Source organism: Lithobates pipiens, unplaced genomic scaffold (genome assembly GCF_037356315.1).
Source record: "Lithobates pipiens isolate NorthernLeopardFrog02 unplaced genomic scaffold, aLitPip1_a1.2 Scaffold_8, whole genome shotgun sequence".
NCBI classification, from domain to species: Eukaryota; Metazoa; Chordata; class Amphibia; order Anura; family Ranidae; genus Lithobates; species Lithobates pipiens.
Window position 1 is genome coordinate 295969738 of NW_027507903.1, and position 19684 is coordinate 295989421.

Here is a 19684-nt window from a genome sequence, read left to right on the forward strand (position 1 = left end):
ACCCTATTCGCATCTGTGTGTTATAGGAAAGAATACGACATTGTGGTGCCGTTCATAGTTTATCCCAACTCACTCTAACACCCGTGCATTAGATGGTAACATTGCAATGCACAAGAAAAAAAAAAAAAGGAAGAGTGGTGCATGCACATGTTTGTTGCAATTAATGTATGTTGATTTGAACCTTGCCACAGCCATTTAAAAGGTTCTCAATCCTAGAAGGCAGAAGCAGACTTCTCAATCACGACTGCTGTTATTAGCTGTCAGAGCAGTCACATTATCAGAAGCTCCTGATCATAAACAATTACCACCAGTAGTTCATGGCAGCTCAGTCACTGGGCTGGGACCATACAATGAGCATGCTCACAACAAAGAAGAGCAGTTCTCCACAAACGAATATGGGTAACAGTTCAGCAAAAACTGGTTTAACTTACCTTCCTCCCCACACACACATAAAGTACACATGTGCACTCCATACATTGTGGTAATGCATATTTTACTTATTGTGGCACCAAGAAACTAAGGCCCATTCACACCAGTGGGTGTGCACATTGCAGTGCTTCATTTTATTTTAAACTTTTTTTTCAAGTTACATTAGTGCAGTGTTTCTCAATTCCAGTCCTCATGGCCCACTAACAGGTCATGTTTTCAGGCTTTCCATTATTTTGCACAGGTGATTTGATCAGTTTCACTGCCTTAGTAATTACCCCAGCTGTTTCATCTGAGGGAAATCCTGAAAACATAAAGTGGTTTATAAATGTATGTTGATAGACAAGGGGATAAAGTGTCATTAAACCCACATCATAAAAAACGGTCAATAAATGGTGTATTACATGCTGTTCATCCTCACATTGTCACTGAGATTTGTTTTCTGTATTCTGCAAAAAACCTTGTTGATCCTGCTGCTCTCTATCTCCCCCTTTTGATCATGTCCCCACTGTAGCCGGGGATTTTGCAAAGCAGTGTTGGTAACTCTGCACATGCTCTGTTTTCAGTAATGCCGCATACACGCGGCCGGAATTTCCAATGGAAACGGACCGATGGGAGCTTTTCGTCAGATTTTCCGACCATGTGTATGCCCATCTGTCTTTTTCTGTTGGCATTTCCGACGGTCTTTAGATTGAGAGCCTGTTCTTCATTTTTCCAACGGAAAACCTTTCTATCGGATTATTCGATTGTGTGTATGCAATTCCGACACGCAAAATTCTGACGCATGCTCAGAAACAATTTGACGCATGCTCGGTAGCATTAAACTTCCCTTTTATAGTCTCGTTGAACGTGTTGTATGTTGCAGTGTTATTGACCGTCTGAATTTGGTGTGACCGTGTGTAGGCAAGACAGTTTGAGAGAAATTCCGTCGGAATTCTGACGGGAAAACCATCAGACAGGAAATGGCATGGGCCCCTCTGGCTGGCCTGCCCTGGGCGGGGGGGCAGTTGGAGTCATGTGTGACTACTCACCCGTTAATTGGCCCCTCGCTCGCTGAGATGGAGCGTTTTTTTCGCCTATCCAATCTGACTAATTTTCCTTCTCCTATGACCCCTATTGTGGGGCACCCTGGATTCCCTCCAGGCCTGCATGATCGGGCCTTTACCGGGCAACAGCAGCTCTGTTTATGGGACCAATGGGCTGGATTCCCATGGGTACCATAATGCGAGAACAAGTTCCAGTGGCACTGAATAGCTGGAGAGCTCGACAGCTGGCCCACTTCCTCGGATCTTTACCTAATTATTCGCTCTTCTCTAGACAACTCCATCCTTTCGAGGACCTGTGCCTAGAAGCCGGCCCAATTCGCGGGTCCCTCTCTAGATCCTACAAAATCCTGACGGAAGCACATTCCTCCACAGATCCTCCCTTCCTGGCTAAATGGGAAAGGGACCTACAAACTAAATTCTCTGAAAAGCAGAAGGACAGAATACTTTTTTTCGCCCATAAATCGTCGCTTTGCAGCAAATACCAGGAGATATCATATAAGGTGATCATGCGCTGGTATCGCACACCGGTGGTGTTAGCCAAAATTTTCCCCGGTCAATCTGACCGCTGTTGGCGCTGTGCGCAACAGGCTGGCACCATTCTCCACATTTTTTGGGACTGCCCTCAACTACAAACCTTCTGGCGACCGGTCCTGAGACTTATCCACAGGTTTACGGACATCTCCCTAGACAACGATCCCGCAGCAGTTCTTCTTAATCTAACTCCCATGTCGAGCAAACGTTATCATAAGTCTTTACTTAAACATCACCTCAATGCAGCCAGGGCCTGCATTCCCAGTCAGTGGAAGCAACAATCTGCTCCAACGGTGACCCAGTGGTTCGCAAGGGTGAACGACATTGAACGTTTGGAGGACCTGACTGCCACAATGAGGGACAAAACGGAGGAGCATGGGAACAGATGGTTCTATTGGACCCAGTTTCGTTTTTCTGCGGAATACCTTTAACGGGATCTAGCAAGCTCGTGATGAATATCGGTGATTGCTGTCCCAAAATATGTCCAGCTATCGCGCTGGCGGGCCAGGGGGGTTTCTTGCTCCCTGAGAGGGGATCCAGCCCTACCCACTCTACCCCCCACTACCCCCTTTCCTCTTCCTATCCTTTCTTGCCATTTCAGCCCCCACTCTGCTCTCTCCCCCTTTCCCGCTTTTCAACCCTACTTTTTCTTTCTTAACTTAATAAACGAAAAATACGGTATGTTTCCGACCCCAGTTGACTGTTGCATGATACTCTTCCCCTATCCACAGTTATCCAGGTGTTTCGAGGGTTACAGAGCTGAAATCTATGACCTTTTGAGCAGAGGGGATGGTGCCTTAACCCCATTTCCAATAGCCCACACAATTGTCTAGGTATCCTTCCCCTCGGTTTTCTTACTGATGGCTCTGTTTCTTACTGTTGGCTCTGGCTCTGTTTTCCACACACTACGATTGTCTGTATGTAACCATATGTATCATACATCCTGTGAAGTTACCTCTGTATTGTTTGTCGCATACTACTAAATAAAAAAAAAAAAAAAAAAAAAAGGAAAACCATCAGAGCTTTTTCCAACCAGATTTCCGATCATGTGTACGCGGCATAAGTTTCTATGCGTTTCCTCCCTAACACATCTGAGCAGCCCATGTGACTATACACATGTGGGTGTATACACAGTGCTAAATGACCACCCACTCCCTCCATGCCCACTAGCCATCGAAACACAAAGGGGCCTGGATAAACATGTTGTAGAATAATGATGGCTTTTCTTCCCTCTTATTCATAGACACAGGCTGGAGGGGTGTGACACAGTTTATTGATATTATTTATTTTTACTCTGTATTCCAAAGGCTGTTTTTGTTACATGTGACCAGCTTCTCCTGCTTAGGTTTCCCTGCAGACAGGCTGGGAAAGATCTGGGTCACGTGACAGCTAAATATCAATTAGGAAAAAGGTACTTAGATGGAGGTTTTTTAATTAAAATAATCACAGGTCTATATACAAAAACAGAAGGGACAATGTAAATTATACAGTGTATGTTAAGTATCACTTTAAGGAAAACCTGTACTGTGGGACCATGTAGGGTGCCACAGCTGACCTATTCAAAAAATACAGGTTGCCCTGCTGTCCTACTGATCCAAAAATCTTCAATACTTTCATTCAGTCACCCAGGACAAGCATGCAAATCAAGAGTTATGGCTTCATTCTGATTTGCTGCGTGTTTATTTTTGGATCAATAACTCAAAGTACAGTGGCCAGACAACTAGCATTTTCAGAAGGTCGTCTGCAATGGCAGCTCCCATGTATCTCCCAGAATAGATTTCCTAATAAGTTCAGATTTGGCAACATGTTACACCCATATTTAGGGTGTAAAATGCTGCTAATTAACAGTCCCCCCTCACTCCCTGGGTCCCCCTCCCTTTTCCCATGACAGCTGGTAGAGGTTCTTCTCCCCCACAAGTGCTGTCACATTTAAGATCAGATCTGTAAACTAAGAAAAGTCCTATCTGTTAGTGCTGATCAGCTCCCTCATAGTCCATTGACACTTCTTGCAGCTCAGTAACTGTCTGTTAATACAGAGGTATGGACAGATTGCTGTATGAAGTGTCTGCAGGAACAATGTGTCTGACATTGAACCTGTCAACCATTGAATGCAGATGCTATGCTCTGCAGGCGTCTTAGAAAAAAAAATAATGCACATTTTTTTTTACTTGCAAAGACATGTGCATTTATTATTTTTCACACTAAACTTAGCCTTTAACCCTTTTCACTGCCAGATCTCAAGGTACACTTTTAACCTAGGGTGACCACAATATTTTTGCACATCTTTTTTCACTTACAACTTTCAGAGTTTGTAAAAGACCCCTATACATTATCTAAAAGCATAGGACTGGTAGAATAACAAATGTAATTTTCAATAAAAATACTCTAAACTCATTACTATTGCACACAAACACAACATAAAACTTACAAAATTCCTACCTTTTAAAAAAAAAATTATAATAATAATTTGAAAGCACCCCTGGACACACTCAAAGGGGAAGCGTAGGGTGAGTATGTGCATTTCCAAATAAATTGTGAGGTATCGCCATGAAGCATGGGGTGAGAGCAATAATTCTAGGCCTATAATTCTTATTTAACTCTAAACTGATAACCTGTAAAAGGAATTTTGGGTACCATAATATTTTTCTCAATCTCACGGGTGCGAGCAATTATAAGGCTTGACATGTTATGTATCTATGAAACCTCCTATTTCATATTTTTTCCAAACAGTTGGTTATAATATAATTGCAACTACCACCTTTTTATTCTTCACAGTCTCTGCTTTCAAAAAATATAAAATTGTTTGGGGGCTTAAAGTAATTTCTAGCAAAAAATATTCAGATTTTAACGTGTGCAAAAAATTGAAAAACTACCCCGGTAAACAAGTGGTTAAACATGAGAAGGCTTGTACACACAGGAAACTGCCAACAGCTGTGCAATTGTTCAGCGAGATTTTATTTTTCATGCGGTGCGCCATCCACCCAGACAAGGAGTGTACACTAGTCACTAACAGGAACTCACTCAATGGCACTGTGGTTAGTGTTAAAAAATAAATAAAATAAAAAAACTCAAAAGAACTCTAAATGTTAACCAAGTAGTGCAGTAATTCCTGGATGCCCGGAAGTCTAATTTAAGTGAATTGTTCCTTTAAAAGGGGTTAGTTCACTTTTTCAGAAAAAATTAAAAGGTTAACTAATACTACACATTCCCCATCCCCCCATTCCCCGCTGCACTTGCCTCCATTGGTGATGAGCTGTCAATACCCATGCAGCCGGTGTAATGGTCAAAGAAACTGAAACCACTGCTCTTCACTCCCTTCTTTCTGCAGGGTTTCTGGGAAAGCCACCACTGACCACAGAATCACTCTGATCTGCCCCAGAAGCCCTGGGAAAAAAAAGGGGGCAGAAGACCAGGGATTTCAAATCCAAAAACTGCTACACTGGCTGCGTAGGCACTGACAGCTCATCACCCATGAAGGTAATGGCACGGGTAATTGGGGATAGGACTTGGGTTGTAGAGCCGGCTTTTTCAACCTTATCAACACAGAGGAGCCCTGAAATAACTTTCTGGTCTCAGGGAACTCCTGCTAAAAATTACTATATCAACAACTTATGATTTATTAATGTGCTGGTCAGTGGGAAGAATTCTCCATACACTCGTGGTCATTGGGAAGAATTACCCCTTCAGGGCACTTTCACACACGCATTTGTAACGCTTCCCGGACACCATCAATGCCATTCAAAACTGTTAAAAAAGGGAGCAGATGGAGGTGTTCACACTGTAGCATTAACGCTGCCTCGCATTGCAGTAAGGCAAAAATAACGCTGCCTGCAAAGTTTGGCAGGCATTTGACGCTTTGAAACTGCCACCATTCACTTCTATTGAAACACACCATGCGCTTTTGGCATTTACAGTGCATTTAAGATGTGATTGCAACGTGTCAAATGTGATCATTTCCCATTTTAGCCTTATACAAAATAAAAAACACATCTCACAGGAGTGTTGCTTAACATGAATGCCTGTACAACACATCCAAAATACTCATTAACGCTATAGGTGCATTAAGGCTGCTTTCGAATTCAAGTCCTGTGGGGGAGGAGCTAAGTGAAGCTGCTGAACAGACATGGATGCTTAGAGCTCGCTGTCACCAGGACAAAAGCGGTCTTCTCTCCTTGAGTCATGGACGAATACTGCATCTCCACGGTAACCTGCCTACTATTTAGCCTGCAGGGCACAAGCACATATAATGTTTCATGGGAAAGAGACAAAACTTAAACAACTATCAGGCAAAGAAAACCTGATTAAAAACGCTTCTAAAATGGCAGCAGTACAATCCTCCCGCTCTACATTACCTTTGAAAGGGAACTGTAACTTTTCTCCCTCACAATATATTGACTCTGACCATGAACTCAGAATGATCCCTATAACATTACAGAATATCCCTAATGGCTCAGATCTTCTCAGTCAGTTCGAATGTGTCTTAAAAAAAGCCCTCCAAAATACCTCAAACACAATAACTGAAAAACTGACAAGGGAAATTCGTGAGGTAGGGCGCCGCACATCAATATTAGAACACAAAATGGAGGAAATAAATGATATCACCAATACTCATGCTGACGAGTTAGAAGCCCTTAGAGAAGAAAATTCTTCCCTTTACACCCTTTACACACGCTTAGAAGATTTTGAAAACAGAGCCAGATCTAATTTGCGACTCCATGGTATACCAGAAGTCATCATAGATCTACAATAAACAGTAACAGCACTCTTTCAGGAGTTACCTCCATCAATTCCCATTGAACGATTGGAGATGGACAGAATCCATAGAACTCTGACCTCCAAAAAGGAAGATGCGCCCCCCCCCCCCGGGGATATTGTAACAAAATTACATTATTTCAGAACAAAGGAGCAGCTAATGGAAGCAGCACGTAATAACGATGCATTGACTTTTCAAGGTGATCGTTATCAAATATTCCAGGACCTTTCACAACAGACTCTCCTCAAGAGGAAAGAGATGAAACCCCCATCTACAGATACTCCAATACCACTACATACCATATCGTTGGTGCTTTCCATTTGCTCTTCGATTTACTCATAAAGGTACCATATACACCTGCAATAAAATTGACGCCCTTCTAACTGCAATCCATGAACTTTGATTGACAATTCCAGAAAACACAACAGAAGGATCCAAACGCCGAGCATCATCAAACTCATTCAATACTCAACAAGAAAATCCTATTCAACAAGCCGTCTCCAGTACCAACAAGCGGAGTCGTTCTGCATCACCTCCACCAAATCTTGAAGAACAAATGGACTGAAATCTTCTATGATGATATTGTACATATGAAACTTCTTACTTACTGTCATTAAATTAATGGTGACAAATCCTAGGTAATCTCAAAGGATACGATCAAACAATCTTTCCCCTGATGAGAGCTTTATCCTTTCAAATTCATAAATATAGAAGTTTATTGTAATATCCCACAGATTACCTATCTTTAATGCACAAACACCATTCTTTAGGTTTATTAAGTTTAAAATACTGCCTTTGCTTATAGTGTATGAAATAACGCAGAGTTACAGGTAAACACTCCTATTAAATGTTCCTAATAATAACAAATGTATTATTGGTGACTCGTATTGTTTTAGAATTGTTTGTATAACCTTTGAGGAGGCTGCTTTTGTCCCGGAGACAATCTCACTTGATCCTTGAGTAGCCGGACTTACTGACCGGACACTCTATGGACTATTTGTAACCACCGGCTGGTGATATATTACCACCCCTAGAGCAATAATTCCAGCACTAGATCTTCTCTGTAACTCTAACCTGGTAACCGTAAAAAATGTTTAAAGCGTCGCCTATTGAGATTTTTAGGTACCGTACTTTGTCGTCAATCCACAAGTGCGTGCAATTATAAAGTGTGACATGTTTGGTATCTATTTACTCGGCGTAGCATTATCTTTCACATTATGCAAAAAAAATGGGATAATTTTACTGTTTTTTTTTTTTTTTAATTCATGAAAGTGTCCCAAAAAGTTGCATTTAAAACACCGCTGCGCAAATACCGTGTGACATAAAATATTGCAACAATCGCCGTTTTATTCTCTAGAGTCTCTGTTAAAAAAAATATATATAATGTTTGGGGGTTCCAAGTAATTTTCTAGTAGAAAATATGGATTTTAACTTGTAAACACCAAATTCCAAAAATAGGCTTAGTCATGAAAGGGTTAATTCTGCAGAAAACGCAAAGATTTATACCAAAATACACATACATTCGACCCAAAAAGCTTAGACACTCTACTATCCTCTATCCAACTTCCCTCCCTTTCTGCTATTCAACAAGAAAACTTAGATAAACAGATCACAAATTTGGAAGTCACATCTGCAATTAAATCCTCAAAACTACACAAACGCCCAGGCCCTGATGGATTCTCGGCCACCTTTTATAAACACTTTACTACACTACTATCCCCACTTATGACAAACACATTTAATTCTCTCTTAGAAGGATATTACTTTAGCACAGAATCCTCACTAGCTTCAATATCCATGATTCCTAAACCACAAACTGACGTCACTTCATGGTCTAACTATAGAAAAGGAGATTAAGGTCTGGTGTGACCCCTCTGACACCTCCATCCCTAATAATGCACAAAAAAAAAAACAAGAAAAATAGCCCTGGGACTTTAAATCTGGTGAGAGAGGTTTAGCCAATGTCCACAGCAAACACTAAGACAAAATCAATTTATTTATTTGTTTCAAAATGTTATGTAACAGAGCGGCAACAACGATTGTGAGTTACCCGGTATAATAGCCAATGTACAAAACACAGATGAAAGTAAATATACAAAGATTTATTACAAATGTTGTACATCCATGAGCAACAAAAAAACGTAAAAGTTGCTGGGTCAGTAAATATAATAAAATAAAATGTACATACATGTGGACAGGGAAGTATGTAAACATAATGCAGACATCAATAATACCCAGCATGTACTTGCATAAAACGAGCATCAATAAAGCCCTATGCATTTCGCGAGACCCTGCTCGCTTCTAAAGAGGCATGAATGTTGTATCTGCAATGTAAATAATAAGATCAATAAATGTATGCTGTTGATAAATGGGGGCAGGCGGAATAATTGGCAAGAGAGGTCTGAAACGGAGACCTCATACTTACAGAAGGTCTGAGATAAATCGCCAAACGCTGGATATCAAAAATGGCAGCCGTGTAGTGCATCCAGCTCAGGAATGGAAAAATAAAAAGAGAAACTGCGCTACGGTATAAAATTACTACATTCATTGCGTGATAGGTGGTCACTATGAGGACCTGTTACAGCTGCAGCTTAACTGTATCACATTACTACAGAGGAAATAAATAAAAAAGAATAAATAAGCTGCGCTACACCCGTATCAAAAACGTGAAAAATCACCTGCGTGTATGTGTTTACAAAGACTGCATCAAGTAACAAAAGTGATGCAAATATCACATGCACTCTCTAGAATAACCCCTTATACATGTGTAATATTGTATACAAACATAAAAAATCCATACAAACAGCGCAACTGAACAACACTTATTACAGTACAATCCAATTGATGCAGTGTGCTGAAAAATTATAAATGGTTAAATACAAAAAAGAATTGTCTTTTTCAAGTAGATTAATAAACTGTAGAGCAGGTTCTTCCATTCGCAAACAGTGCAAAATCCACCACCAAAGTGTAGAGATTTACTCCTTACCAGAAGTTCGTGACCCCCCCACTACAAAGGGTCACAGAAAGCGTGCAAATTTAAAGCCGCGTACACACGGGCGGACTGTATGGCCTACTTAGTCCGTCAGACAATCCGACGGACAGTCCGTCCTACTTTCGAATGAACGGACTTGACCACACACGGATGCACAAACAGTCCGTCGAAAGTTTGCGCGATGACCTGTACAGCACGTACGACGGGACTAGAAATAGGAAGTCCAATACACAGCAATACAACCTTTCGCCGTGTAAATCCTTTCTGAGCATGCGCCATACTTAGTCCGTCGAACTAGCCTACTCACGAGCCGATTGTCCGCTGAAACCAAAGTATGATGGACAATATTACGGAAATTCCGAAATACTTAGTCCGCCAGACTGCACGCTGAAAAAGTCCGCTGAAGCCCACACACGAGCGGACTGTCCGCTGAAATGTGTTTCGACAGACTAAGTTGGCCAGACAGTCCGCCCGCGTGTACGCGGCTTAAGTGTTTCCCCCGATCTGGAACAGATTCTGCTGATCTCCTTAGACCACCCTCTCCACCAAGTAGATTATTAGGCCGGACCTCTTCAGTTTATCCCTCATGTACTTAGAACTCATAAGTGCGCATCGGTATCATAGAAGAGAATAATGGCTCCAATAGTGTAAAACCTTTTTAATTCGTTCCAATAAAATATAAAAAATACACTTACAATGTGCAGGAAAAACATGAGCCTTAAGTCCGGTGCGCTGGCCAGACACACGCGGACAAATGCGTTTCAGCTGATTTAAATCTTCCTCCAGACACATTGGATTGGGCACAAATCTGGCAAAATACAAAATCCGCCACACCAAACATAGTAGCCCTTGAAACAAATTATAAAGTTCTTACTAGGTGGTACCTAGTGCCAGCACCAATATCAAAATTCCTTCCCCAATACCCCCCTCAATGTTTTTGAGGCTGTAGTGACCCAGGTATACAACTACACATTTGGTGGACTTGTCCCATAGCCCAGACCTTTTGGTCAAAAATATTTAATATTCTCTCTACAATGTTTGATACTACTTTACAACTTGATCCATCGGTGGCTCTCTTAAATAATAAACCACGAAACATAACACAACACCAATTTAAACTCCTACTATATGTCACAACGGCAGCAAAACAATCTATAGCTAAAGTATAGCTGGAAGTCAGACAAGCTCTCTGAAGTGTAACAACGTGTAACACAAGCTATGATCCATGCCAAAATGGAGGCAATCATACTTGATAAACTTGTTAAATTTGAAACACTATGGCTTCCATGGATAACACACATTCTACCGCCAGATTTTGACTTCTCGCTCTTTTACCCTGATGAGGCTCACCACCTTTACAGACACTAATGTCATATGATGCCTTGTATATTTGAACAATTGATTCCCTCTGGAGACCAATCATTCCCTCCAACCTCCTTTTAGATCCCACCCCTTTTTTTCCGACTTATTAAACTTAATTTTTAGATATGTATAATAGTGGGAATGTATTATTCCATTCTTATATTGAATTACTCTTTGGAAGAAATTAAATGATCGGTTTAGAAACAATCTACCCCAAAGTTATGTTGGAGATGTTTTGGTGGGACGTCCATTCATCCGGGAAAAGCCGGGCCACATAGCCGGACCCTGGCCCTGGTTGGGTGGGTGTCTCTCCAGGACATCCCAATACAGACCGATTTATCCAACATAGTTGTATCTCTATTCCTAATTCTTTAATATATGACATATTTTTAATTTTCCTTTATGCAAATTATACAAGGTTTATTAATGGCTATGATTATATTCTTCACATATATTTACTGATAAAAAATTCCCATATTACTCTCTATACGGTAACTGTACTATTGTTATTCCAAATAAATAACCGAGAAGTTCCTTTATTCAAGTTTGATAGCCCTATACAATGTTAAAACTTGTATTATTAACTAGTATTGTATCATTCTCCATAAATTATTTTAAAAAGAATTCAACTCCTGTTTTAAAGAGCCCTTACATATAGCTAAAAACATTAATGTTGCCAGTGGGAACTTATCTGAGGCAGAAAGTTCTCATTGCTCAAGGAACCCCTAGCAATCTCTGGAGGAGCCCTAGGATTCCATGGAACCCTGGTGTGGAGTGTTAGTTCACCTTTTTAATTATTTTTTTTTCAACAGGTGAACTTGCACTTTAAAATTACCATCGATACCAACCTTAGACGGTTGTTCCTGAATATGCAGACATAGGCAGATAATATGTTACAGAGAGCACTCCTTTCACTAAATGCAAAAAAAAGCATTTGATAGTATCGGCTGGCTGTACCTTTGGGCGATTCTGTCCAAGCTTGGATTCGGCAATCGCTTTATTTCATGGATTCACCTCCCATACAGTTCACCCAAAGCAGCATTAGAAACTAAAGGTTTTCTTAGTGCTACCACATGCCACATGCTACCACATGCTCTTAATGGAGTATTGAAAGCCTATCCCACCAGGGCACCAGACAAAATCTGACGGATTTGGTTGTCGGAATGTCCGACCACGTGTACAAGGGCTTAGAGTATTCCAGTTGAATCTTCCCTTACACCCTATTCATCGCTTACTGGGAATCCTTGAAGAGGCGATACCCAAGAAAGCAACTAGAGTGACTTTCTCAAGGGCCCTATTTCAGGCTAGGTCATTTTACTGGGCTGGAAGTCCATGACCCCCTCCCCCCCATCGGTCAAAACGTGGGTGACTCATATGGGGAACATGCTCCTTTTGGAGAGGTACAAATATCAACATAGGGGTTGACTTATTAAATATGAAAAACTTTGGTCTCCGTGGCTTAATGTCCCTGGACTAGCACCAAGTGTATTCTGAGAGAATCCTAGAAATGATGAAGTGGTGAAACAATGTGGCATACAGTAGAGGATTGGTCCTATAAATAGAATACCAAATATTCACCTATCTGGGTGTACAGCCACGGGAAGGTTTAAGGGGAGTGGTTTGCTGTTTAAACATGTAGACTGGAATTGCAACATGCTAATATACCTGATATGCTTGGATTGTGAGTTGTTAATGGACGTGCTCATTGGTTTAATGGAATGGGGGGGGGGGGGGGGGTTCTACCGGTCTATTACTATTTTTTTGTACTGGGTATTTTCTAAATAAAAACTTCTTTGATTTAAAAAAGTAACATCGATAAAGTGTTGATGAAAGCAAAAGAAGACACTTTAGTAACTGAATAAAACATGTCCTTACCCACACTGTGTCCTGTTTTACTAGATGTCTCACAAAGGTGAGCTTTAATCTCTGCAGGGAGAAAAAACACTATTAGAACTCCTACAGCATGAGACAAAGGGTACTAAGCAATATCCAGAAATGTTTTCGAGGTTTGGACCTTGTATATGCACATGTAGTCACTGCTGTGGTTCTGCAGATTTTTTTTTATACAGTGCCTTGAAAAAGTATTCATACCCGTTTACATTTTCCACACTTTGTCATGTTACAACCAAAAACGTAAATACATTTTCTTGGGATTTTATGTGATAGACCAACACAAAGTGGCACATAATTGTGAAGTGGAAGGAAAATGATAAATGGTTTTCAGAATGTTTTACAAAAAAATGTGAAAAGTGTGACGTGCATTTGTATGCAGCCCCCCTGAGTCAATACTTTGTAGAACTACCTTTTGCTGCACATACAGCTGCAAGTCTTTTTGGGTATGTCTCTACCAGCTGTGCACATCTAGAGTGTGACATTTTTGCCCGTTCTTCTTTGCAAAATCGCTTAAGCTCTGTCATATTGAATGGAACAGCAATTTTCAAGTCTTGCCACAGATTCTCAATTGGATTTAGGTTTGGACTTTGACTGGGCCATGCTAACACATGAATATGCTTTAATCTAAACCAGTGGTCTCCAAACTGTGGCCCGGGGGCAGGATGTGGCCCTTTGCTTGCTTTTATCTGGCCCTTGGGGCACTATTTCAGCAACTGACACTAATGATGGTGCACCATTTACCCTACTAACACCATCAATGAGGCATTATTCATCTCATTGATATCAACAATAGGGCACTATTCCCCCCATTAGAACCAATGATGGAGCACTGATGCTGGTCCATTTTCTACTCTCACTGGCCACAGTCTGCCCCCCCTAAAGCCTAAAGGACACAAAACTGGCCCTTTGCTTAGAATGTTTGGAGACCAATGATCTAAACCATTCCATTGTATTTCTGGCTGTATGTTTAGGGTTGTTATTCTGCTTATAGGGGATTTCTTCTAAGATTGCCCTGTGTGTGGCTCTATCCATCTTCCCATCAACTCTGACCAGCTTCCCTCTCCCTGCTGAAGAAAAGCATCCCCACAACATGATGCTGCCACCACCATGTTTCACGGGGGGGGGGGGGGTGGTATGTTCAGGGTGATGTACAGTGCTAGTTTTTCGCCACACAGAGCATTTTGTTTTTAGGCCAAAAAGTAACATTTTGGTCTCATCTGACTAGAGCACCTTCTGTAAACTGCAACTGAGACTTCTTATGGCATTCGTTCAACAATGTCTTTCTTCTTGCCACTCTTCCATAAAGGCCAGATTGTGGAGTGCTCGACCAATAGTTGTCCTGTGGACAGATTCTTCCTCCTGAGCTGTGGATCTCTGCAGCTCTTCCAGAGTTAAAATGGGTCTCTTGGCTGCTTCTCTAATTAATGCTCTTCTTGCCCGGCCTGTCAGTTTAGGTGGACGGCCATGTCTTGTTAGGTTTGCATTAGTGCCACACTCTTTCCATTTTCAGATGATGGATTGAACAGTGCTCTGTGAGCTGGTCAAATCATGGGATATTTTTTTTTTTATAACCTTACCCTGCTTTCAACTTATCCAAAACGTGGCATTATAATTAACATATCTATAATATATGTAGAGGAGTAAGACATTTGTCTTATAATTCATTTCAATAGAAAATTGATATACCATGCATATAATTAAATACCTTCATGGAGTAAGATATTAAATGAAAAAACTTTATTTCATACAGAAATACATAATACATGAATAATCCAAAGAATGGATGGCACGTGATACATATAGAAAAGCCCAAAATCGGATAGTAGATGATTACAATATAGTAAAATAAATAATGCATGAACAGAATCCACGATGACGTGGTAGGATTAAGTATGCAATTTGAACACGACATCTGTTAGCTAAACGCGTTTTGTGACTTTATGTCACTCATCAGGAGCAAGCATGTACATGTGCAAGATATCTCTGTAATGATATATTGTGCATTTTTAGTTGGTCTCTTATAGGCACAGCACAGATGTGAAAAATCTAAAAAGAAATGGGGGGGTTAAACACCCTATATGATACTTACAGGGCAACCATGTGCAATCTGCAGATGGAAGCCAGCTCTCCTCTCGCTGTGGGCTGTCCCCCTCACCTTGCTGCAGATCAGTGGCAAGAATGGGATCTGTGTAAACTCCGTTCACTCTCTGCTCTCCCCCACCCTCCGAGTCCTGGCAGTTCAGAATCTGATCAAATCAGAGGATAAAAGAGCAAGAGAGGGGTGGCAGAGAGGACTTGCATGCAGACAAGAAGGATTATGAGAATGGTAGTTCTTACAGGAGCACTGCAATATGTATGTCTATGAAGGTCAATGTGTGCTGAACTTAGTCTGATCCTGTCTGCTTGCACCAGAGTGAGGACAGACCTGCTGCTAGAGCTTGTCCTGTGTGACCCAGAGGTGAGGGACCAAAGTGTGCTTACATGTACATGTGCTAGAGATATCTTGCACATGTACATGCTTGCTCCTGATGAGCGACATCAAGTCAGGAAACATGCCGAGTTAACAGATGTCGTGTTCAAATTGCATACTTCATCCTACCACGTCATTGTGGATTCTGTTCATGCATTATGTATTTTACTATATTCTAATCATGCGCTATCCAATTTTGGGCTTTTCTATATGTATCACGTGCCATCCATTATTTGGATTATTTATGTATTATGTTTTACTGTATGAAATAAAGTTTTTAATGTATTATCTTACTCCATGCAGGTATTTATTTATATGTGTAGTTTATACATTTTCTATTGAATATGAATTATGAGACAAATGTCCTACTCCTCTACATATATTATAGCTATGTTAATTATAATGCCACACAACACTTGACCCTCCACATACTTCATTTAAAGGCCCTGTTCTCTTTTGTATAAAATAATAGGTTTGGGGTATCAGAGTAAAGGGGGGTGAATACAAATGCACGCCACACTTTTCAGATATTTACTTGTAAAAAAAAATTGAAAACCATTTTATCATTTTCTTTCCACTTCACAATTATGTGACAATTATCACAATTGCGCAACCAAATGCAAAAATACCACTATGAGCAATGACAAATGTGCAACACCTGTGCTGAAATACAACATGTGCACCGCAAAATACAAATTCAAACAAATGTATTCAAAGACCAACCCACACAAAAAATAGAATAAAAATGAACCAGGTTTGGATCAGCATACACAAAATAAAATAAAAACTGTGCTGGAAAAAACAACCCTCTTCTGAAACAAAAACAAGGAAAAGTCCATAGAAAGTGCAACACAGTCCATTAAAATGGCTCTTTAGGTAAAAAGCCCCAAAATTTATTTTATTTTCACAGCATAGTCCTCATACGACAGCCAATGATGGTGCTGCAATCTAAACAAAAAGAGGATCCATCCGGATCCTCTCCTCCGCTGAAAATACCTAGGCCTAGCCCTAGCCTCCTTGCCCTCTGGATGCCTAATATGGAGAAAGCAGCGTCGGGCAGAGCTAGTAGATCGGACGTCACTGCGCACCACGCCCCTGCCAGCTGGCGCGAGCTGCGGCTGTGTTTTTTGTTTTTGAAGTGCTTTTTGTGTGCTGTGTTTAGATTGCAGTGTTGCAGTGTTATGCCTTTTTTGAATAAACAAACTTTGATTTTTAAAACACATTACACCATGAAGCCCCCTTTCTTCCTTCCATGATGTACCCATTGAAATTTTCTTACCCCTAAACGTGGGTCCCACGAAGCACACTGGAGGTTGGTATTTTCAGCAGAGCAGAGGATCCGGATGGATGTCTTTGCTGTTCCTGCCCGAGTGATTCCTCCTGATTTTGCCAGTTAGATCTCCGTAACAGAGATCCTACTTTTCTGGTAAGCGGCCATCTGGCATTTTATTATCCCTTGGCTGTCGTATGAGGACTATGTTGTGAAAAAAAATCATTTTGGGGCTTTGTACCTAAAGAGCCATTTTAATGGACTGTGTTGCACTCTCTATGGACTTTTACTTGTTTTTGTATCAGAACAAAGTTGTTTTTTTCAGCACAGGTTTTATTTTATTTTATGTATGCTGTACCACACCTGGTTCATTTTTATTCTATTTTTTGTGTGGGTTGGTTTTTGAATACATTTGTTTGAATTTGCATTTTGCGGTGCACATGTTTGTATTTCTGCACAGGTGTTGCACATACATTTTGTCATTGCGCATAGTGATATATTTTTCATTTTGGTTCCGCATCTATCTCTATTTTTATACATATCTTCAAACTGAATATTCCAGTTTTTTTGTTTAGATTGCAGCACCACCATATTTATATAGTTTTTCACATATATTTTTTTTCACTAGCCTCTATTGGGGGTAGCGCGGATTATCCACGTTACACAATTATCACAATTGGTCTATCACATAAAATCCCTATAAATGCATTTACGTTTTTGATTGTAACATGACAAAATGTGGAAAACTTCAAAGGGCATGAATACTTTTTCAAGGCAGTGTATATACATTTTAAAATGTCAACATGTGTAGATAACAATCTTCTTTCTATACCGTAAAACAAGATTGGTAGCTCTGTGGCAAAGGGCACATAGATCACAACACAAGCAAAATAAATGAAAGAAAAGTGAGAGGCACTGACTGGGTTTGAGTTTAGGCAGGAAGTTGCAGAGAATCAGGTGACCTGTCAGGCCTAGACCTTGCTATGTCAGAGGTACATGTTAGTAGGTGCAATGTTTAGCTTTTATAGACAGCAGTGGGCAGGTGGACATGAATTTGTTTTTATTTTTTAGACTCATCTTTACAAATACCAGTGTTTGTTTATCAAGCACCTCTGACATGGATGTTTAGCAAAAATAACCCAGGTCTTTCCAAATGTTTTGCCAAGTGTGATTTTTTACTTCATAGAACAAAGCTTTGTTCATAAGGGTGTAAAGAACAAGCAAATGTTTCCTGTAATTTAAGCTTTTCAAAAACTTTGCAAAGCCAATGCCTGTTCTGTAACAAAACCGTAAATGGTCTGTACAGAGGTGCCCATAACTCAATCCTCCGGTACCCTCAACAGGTCATGTTCAGGGTTTTCTTCACCTTGCAGAGGCAATTTAACCACTTCAATACAGGACATTTATACACCCTTCTTGCCCAGAATTTTTAGCTTTCAGCGCTCTCACTCTCTGAATGCCAATTACTCAGTCATGCAACACTGTACCCAAACAAAAGGTTTATAATTTTTTCAGAGCTTTCTTTTGGTGGTATTTAATCACCACTGTTTTTTATTTTTTGCGATATAAGTGAACAGGGGTTGACAAATTTGCTTTGAATTTAGGAGCCAGTTAAAAAAGTTAGGAGCCAGTTTTTTTTGTTTTTTTAGAGTGGTATGGATTGTTAGCTCCCAGGGTAAGGCCACTCATTTTCACCCCCTATCCCTAACTCACAATGGAGCACCCAGTCAATAACTCCAATGAAACGCTGTTACATCAGGGTTATGGGCTGACCAGAAAGAGTAAGGCTGGCAACAGGTGGCACTGGCAGGTGGCACTGGCTGGCACTGGCAGGCACGTGGAACTGCCAGATGGCACTGGCAGGTGATACTGGTTGGAACTGGCAGGTGACACTGGTTTGGAACTGGCAGGTGACACTGGCGGTGGCACGTGGCACTGGCGGTGGCACATGGCACTGGCACGTGGCCCTGGTTTGGAACTGGCAGGTGGCCCTGGTTTGGAACTGGCAGGTGGCCCAGGTTGGCGGTGGCACTAGTCACTGGCAGGTGGCACTGATTGGCGGTGGCACTGGTTGGTGTTGGCAGGTGGCACTGGATGGCGGTGGCACTGGCAGGTGACACTGATTGGTGGTGGCACTGGTAGGTGGTGGCAGGTTGCACTGGTAGGTGGTGACAGGTTGCACTGGTAGGCAGTGGCACTGGTTGGCGGTGGCAGGCGGCACTGATTGGCGGTGGCAGGTGGCACTGGTTGCCACTGGCAGGCACGTGGAACTGCCAGATGGCATTGGCAGGTGACACTGGTTGGCATTGGCAGGTGACACTGGTTTGGAACTGGCAGGTGACACTGGTTTGGAACTGGCAGGTGACACTATTGGCACTGGCAGGTGGCACTGATTGGCAGGTGGCACTGGTTTAAAAGTGGCAGGTGGCCCTGGTTGGTGATGGCAGATGGCCCTGGTTGGCGGTGGCACTAGTTGGCACTGATTGGCGGTGGCACTGGCAGATGGCACTGATTGGCGGTGGCACTGGTTGGTGTTGGCAGGTGGCACTGGTTGGCGGTGGCACCGATTGGTGGTGGCAGGTGGCACTGGTAGGTGGTGGCAGGTGGTACTGATTGGCGGTGACACTGGGCACTGGCAGGTGGCACTGACTGACGGTGGAACTGGCAGGTGGCACTGGTTGGCACTGGCAGGTGGCACTGGTTGGTGGTTGCAGGTGGTATTGATGGTGGCACTGGTTGGCACTAGCAGGTGGCACTAATTGGTGGCGGCAGGTGGCACTGACACTGGCAGGTAGCACTGATTGGCGGTGGCAGGTGGCACTGATTGGCAGTGGCACTGGTTGGTGCTGGCAGGTGGCACTGGCAGGTTTCACACAGAGCACTCTGTTACTGAAATGTAACAGAAGAGCTGTCAGAATTGAGCTTAATGTCGGAATGGGCG

At 41.7% G+C, this 19684-nt stretch overlaps 1 protein-coding gene across 2 annotated transcripts in view; it reads right to left on the reverse strand.

Annotated features, from left to right (window-relative positions):
* The window catches only part of RAB24 (RAB24, member RAS oncogene family), a 59595-nt gene that overhangs the window by 12523 nt on the left and 27388 nt on the right, over positions 1-19684 (reverse strand). For both annotated transcript variants that reach the window (XM_077472506.1, XM_077472505.1), the window contains exon 7: positions 12986-13036. In XM_077472506.1, the coding sequence (XP_077328632.1) occupies positions 12986-13036 (51 nt within the window). The remainder of the gene's footprint in view (positions 1-12985; positions 13037-19684) is intronic.